Below are 5,159 nucleotides of genomic sequence, written 5' to 3' on the forward strand. Positions count from 1 at the left end.
CGCGTCGCGCGCCTGGACGTCACACCCGCGCGGGCCCCGCAGCGCCAGCGCGCCTGCGCACTGCACCCCTCCCCCTCCGCGCCCCGGCCTCGCGCGCCTGCGCACCGATCACTCCAATCTTTCTGGCTGGCGTTCGCTCCGCGCGCCTGCGCCCGGCCCTGGGGAGGGAGCGGTTCCCGGCGTTGAGCCTCGACGTGAGCTTCGCGCGTTCATCCCGCACGACAGCTGTTCTTAGGCGTCACGCCGCGGTCTAGTAATGCACTGGGAAAGGGATGGGGCCTGGGGAGCCCCCACCGGCGCCCCCGGAGATCGGGTGGAGGGGAGGAGGGTGTCTCCATGCTCGCACGAAGGCTTCTGGCCGTCCCGGCTCGCCGCCTGGAACAGCAGTCCGGGAGCAGGTGGCTGGAAGCGGCTCTGATCCGAAGGAAGCACACTCAGCACCCCTGTCCCGTCGTGCACTGCCGCTAAGTCATCTTGGAGCCTAGGCTTCCCCACGTGTGGCCCTAGAGCAGGCGCCTCCCCAGGGCCAGGAACTGCCTTGTAGGGGCTCCAGCGCGGGAGCGTGGAGAGCACAGGCTCCTCTGGCAGGAGCGCGAGGGCCACGGCACCACGGGGTGGCCCCTTTTGGTGGGCCAGGTAGGGTCAGCCACCAGGGTCTGGACACTGGAAGCCATCAGCATTGGCAGCGTGTTAAGTCCCCAAATGGGTGTAGGGGGGTGAGGTCTTGGGGAGATGGGGGGTTGGGGACCCGTAGATAGTAGGTCCCTGGGGCCTCCAGTCCGCCTCTGCGTCAGCCAGTTCTGGCTGCCGTCAGGTTGCCCAGTCCCCGTACTCAGTATCTCAGCAGGATCCCATGCAGATGTGGGGCTGCTTTCAGCAACGACCCCGTTAGGTGGCATCTGCCAGAACCCCCCTACCTGGGTGTTCCCTCTTAGTAGTTTCTCATCACGGACACCCACCCAGCCTTTTGGCTACAAACTCCCTGCATCCAGTGCTGTGGCCCCACTTCAGGTAAAATGCCTTGGGGTCTTCCAGAAGTGTCCTGGTTCAGACAACGCCGCTAGGCGTCTCACAAGCAGGGAGCTGGAGGGCAGGCACAGTGCATGTCCCTGTGACTCTGCCCAGGGCCCCCGTATGCTCAGTGGACCAGCGGGGACTCAGAGAGACATCCAAAGGTGGGTGCTTAGCCCTACATCCCTCCCTGGGAGCCGCAATCAGATGCCAGCGCCCCCTTCCGGTCATGCCCGGAACACCTTCCCCACCGTTTGTAAGGCAGTGCCCCATAGGCAACACCCCAGGGCAGGGTGAGGGGTGCGGCCCAAGGCCGGGGCGGGGCCAGCTGCTCTTGGAAAGGTTGGGACTTGGCCCTTCGGTCTTGCAGAAGGCTGGTCTGTTGTAGCTGCACCAGGCTGCAAGCAGAGTGAGTTCAGAAGCGGCCAACGCGCCTCCTGTTGGGGTCGGGTATGATCGGGAGCGCCCCAGTGCAGGGGCGGGGCGGGCCAGCCACCCTGCTCTTCCAACTACCCCATGTGACTGCCCCGCTCGGCCGGGAGAGCCCCGGCGCCCTGCCCCTGACGGCAGTGCGAGGGGGAGGGGCTTCACAGCCCAGAGGGCTGGCTCTGCGGTTCTCACCCGACCCTGTGGCAGCACGCCGGAAGTACAGGCGAGACGGAGGCGCCTTCATGAACACAACACGTTTAAAGGCTCGCCCTCCCCAACCGCGGTGTCCTGGACCCAGCCAGCTTCCAGGCACCGTCACTTTTTGGTCCAAAACCGCTTATACCGCTCCGCGTCGAAGTCATCAACCAGCTCTGGCTCCTGCTGCTTTTGCTCTGTGAGCTGGGCCATGCGTTTCCGGAACCGGGTCCGCCTCTCCTCTGGGGACAGAGCGTCCAGATCCACGGGCATCTGTGGGGAGGGGCTTGGTGAGAGGGCCCGGGGCGTTGTCCCTGCTCCGCTTCACCTCGTCCTCCTCTGTGTGGCTCAGGTTTGCACCTTCAAATAGGCTTTCTCTGCCTTCAAAGCTCTCAGTCGTTCTCCAAGACTGATGCGGGTCAGACGCACAGCTCGGCTGCTGTCTGGTCGTGACGCCGGGAGCTTAGTCCACTCTCCCTCCTCCCTCTCCTCACGGCCCCCGCCCCCCTCGCCCATGAGGCTGCCATGGGTGCTGAGCCCACAGCCTCCTGCAGGGGCAGCCGCCACAGGCCAGCCCGCCGGGACCCGCACCCCAGGGAGCGCGGGGGAGAGAGGCCCACCTCGAGCATTCGCCGTGGCTCCCGATAGCGGATGTGGATGGTGGAGCCGTCCTGCTTGACCAGGAGTACGGGGTAGAGGCGCGCGTAGGTTTGGCGGCGCACACGCGTGAGCGAGGCCCTGTTGCTGTCGGCGACTCGGGACGACACGTGTAGGCGGCGACACGCAGAGGCAGCCCCTGTCAGCACGTGCTGCCACAGCAGGCTGCAGACACACGCGCATGCGCGCGGGTCACCGGTGGGTCCCGGGACCGGGGCACCCACGTGGCCCAGGCCGTCCGGCACTAGAGCGTGCGTGGTCCTAGCAGCTGGGCATGCGCACGAGATTCTGACACTGAGGCCCCGATTCCTGTAATGTGCTGTCGGGAGTGGGGCCTCTCGGAGGTGGTTAGGGTGAGAGGAGGTCACAACGGCCCCCACAGTGGGACCGGTGCCCTTATAAGGACAAGAGACTGGAACTCTGCTGTGAGGACTGGGAACCAGGAAGGCAGGCCTCCCCACCCCACCTCCCGGGGCCTGCTCCCGGGGCAGCACAAGCAGACCGAGACACCTGAGGCCGCCTGGCTTCTGAGTGCTGCGGACACTGCCTCCCTGCACACGGCAGGGCGTGTGCTCCCGAGTGACAGGACAGCGGAAGCCCCAGTCAGCCCACTCTGCCGGGCTGCATGACCCCCAAAGTCTACTCCGGCCGGGCCTTCCTGCAAACGGCTCCAGCCTGGGTCTGAGGATAAGTGCACCTGGCCGACGGCAGAGTTCCAGAACTCCCTGGAATGCCCTGTGTGCCAGCAGTGGCCCTGTCTGCCCAGTGTTCTTTCACACGCCCAGGGCAGGCAGGCGTCCCAGACTCTCCCCACCTGCCTTTGCCAAGGCTCTCGCCGTGTGAGCAGCCCAGTCCAGCCCCCACCCCCTGCCCGGTCCCCATGTGGGCTCCAGTGGAGACGCTGCGCTCTGCAGGCAGGGGTGTCTCCCAGCTCTCAGGACCGCCCCCTCCACAAGGCAGGCTGGCCACGTGCCCTGCAATCTCACAGCCTGGCACAGTGGCACCTGCCTTGGGCGGGGCTTTCCCAGCAAGCCCTCGGGCTGAGGGTACATTCCTCCCCAAGACCCTGCTGTCCTCAGGGCAAGAACCACACCGCATGTGCCCCTGTCACCGGGCACTCTGCACACTGTGGTAACAGAAAGCCAGTCTCTGCCGTCAGTCATGCAGAGAGCGGACAGGATACAGCCACCTCAGAGGACCCTGGGTTGGTGGACTGGGTAGGCTTCTAGAAGGGCCTGGAAGTGATGCTGGTGTTCCCTCACGTTAACAGTGGTTCTAACATGGACTTTCTTGTGAACGCTGCAGCTAGAGACCCGTACCTAGGTTCACACTACCCACAGCTGCCGGTGCCTCAGTTGCCACGGAACTGACCAGAAACCTGCTCTCCTTTCGTTCTGTGCAACGATGTGACCACACCATACTGCTCATGGGCGGGGGGCGGGGGGGGGGGGGGGGGGCATGCGCTGAGGGGCAGGTGAGGGCAGATGAGCACGCAGTTCCAGTGGGAACAGCAGGAAGGGCCGAGAGCCAGGCTGGGCCGCATGACCTGAAGGGAACGTCACCGCCACCACTGTGTGTTTGCTGCCGAGTACTCAAGTCGATTCCATTCTGCCCTGGACACCTGGCATAGCATCTGATACTCTTATGTACTCTCCGGATAAACACACTGGATAGACGGCCCCATGACAGCAGGCCCTAGGGCCCGGGAAGTCCCTGCTTACCCAAGCAGACTGCCCGTGGTAGCCATTCTTCCGGAGGGCCCCTGTGGCACGTGGTGGCTCAGGGTCAGCCACTGGCCTGATGTGCAACCTGCTGGGCAAGAAAATAAAAGATTGACTGCTAATTTATTTATTACATTTTATTTCAGAGAGAGATGGGGGGAAGGGCAGAGGGAGAACCTTAAATCAATAGAGTTTGAACCCCCAACCCTGGGATCAGGACCTAAACCAAAATCGAGACTGAGATGGTCAACTGACTGAGCCACCCAGGCATCCCTTGAGAGTTTTTTTTAAAAGACAGGGTTGGCCACCTAATTAACCATCAAATCCCAGCCAGGAAGAACCACAGATCCAAGGACATCTCCAACAGAGAAGTTGTCACCACGTTTCTGCCAGTCCCTCCCAGTAACCCATCGGGCTCTGGCCTTGACTTGGCATTGGAATCACGGGGGGGGGGGGGTTCTGGACACCAGATGCCCTGGTCCTACCTCCCAAGCCTCTGAGTCCATAAGTCTAGGGCAGGGCCCACACCCTCTGTAGTAGAATACAAGTGTAACTTGCACCGTGGGGGTTTCCTTGCTTCCAAAGGTCACCTGCTTCTCTCGACACCCCCGCGATGTCAGGATTACAAAAGGAGAGCCGAAACCAGGGGCTACCGTCCCTGAGCCCTGACCCCCAGGAAACCGTCGGTGCTGAGGTCGGTGGCACCAGAAGCCAGGAATCTGAGCGCCCAATCCTCGCCTGTGAGGTGGGACACTCAGACCCCAGGCAGGGAGCCCTCCGGGCCGAGATGTGCAGCTCTGCCCTGAGGGGCAAGGGTGTCTGAAGGCCTCCACCACCTCAGGAAGCCACTCGGCGAGAAAATGAACCATACAAACGGATGCCTCCCATTCGGCCGCCCTCGAGGGCCGGCAGCCGGGCCTGGGCCCCCACCTCGGGGAGAGCCCTTCCCGCCCCGCGGCGCCCGCGCCTTTCCGGCCCCACCCCGAGTCCCTCACCGGGCTCCGGAGCCACCTCCGCCAGCAGCGTCCGGGACGCCGCCGGCCAGTGGCGCAGCGCTGACGACAGGACGAGGGGTGGGGCGGGGCCGGCGCCGAGCTATGACGTAACGCGGCCCGACGACGCGCAACCTCGTCGACCTCCGCGGGC

At 64.1% G+C, this 5,159-nt stretch overlaps 1 protein-coding gene across 2 annotated transcripts; it reads right to left on the reverse strand.

Moving 5' to 3' along the window:
* Nucleotides 1-1,679: 1,679 nt before the first annotated feature.
* On the reverse strand, nt 1,680-5,113 carry MRPL55 (mitochondrial ribosomal protein L55). 2 transcript variants are annotated; one of them, XM_029941453.1, is made up of 4 exons: nt 5,009-5,113; nt 4,014-4,101; nt 2,256-2,457; nt 1,680-1,908 (listed from the first exon to the last, which is right to left on the reverse strand). In XM_029941453.1, exons 2-4 carry the CDS (start codon nt 4,037-4,039, stop codon nt 1,756-1,758), a joined length of 381 nt encoding a protein of 126 aa, XP_029797313.1. In that variant the 5' UTR covers nt 4,040-4,101; nt 5,009-5,113; the 3' UTR covers nt 1,680-1,755. The 2 variants fall into 2 exon arrangements, with proteins under 2 accessions (XP_029797313.1, XP_029797314.1); XM_029941454.1 differs by having other exon boundaries at nt 4,014-4,104; nt 5,009-5,110.
* Nucleotides 5,114-5,159: the final 46 nt, after the last annotated feature.

Source organism: Suricata suricatta, chromosome 6 (genome assembly GCF_006229205.1).
Source record: "Suricata suricatta isolate VVHF042 chromosome 6, meerkat_22Aug2017_6uvM2_HiC, whole genome shotgun sequence".
Taxonomy (NCBI): Eukaryota; Metazoa; Chordata; class Mammalia; order Carnivora; family Herpestidae; genus Suricata; species Suricata suricatta.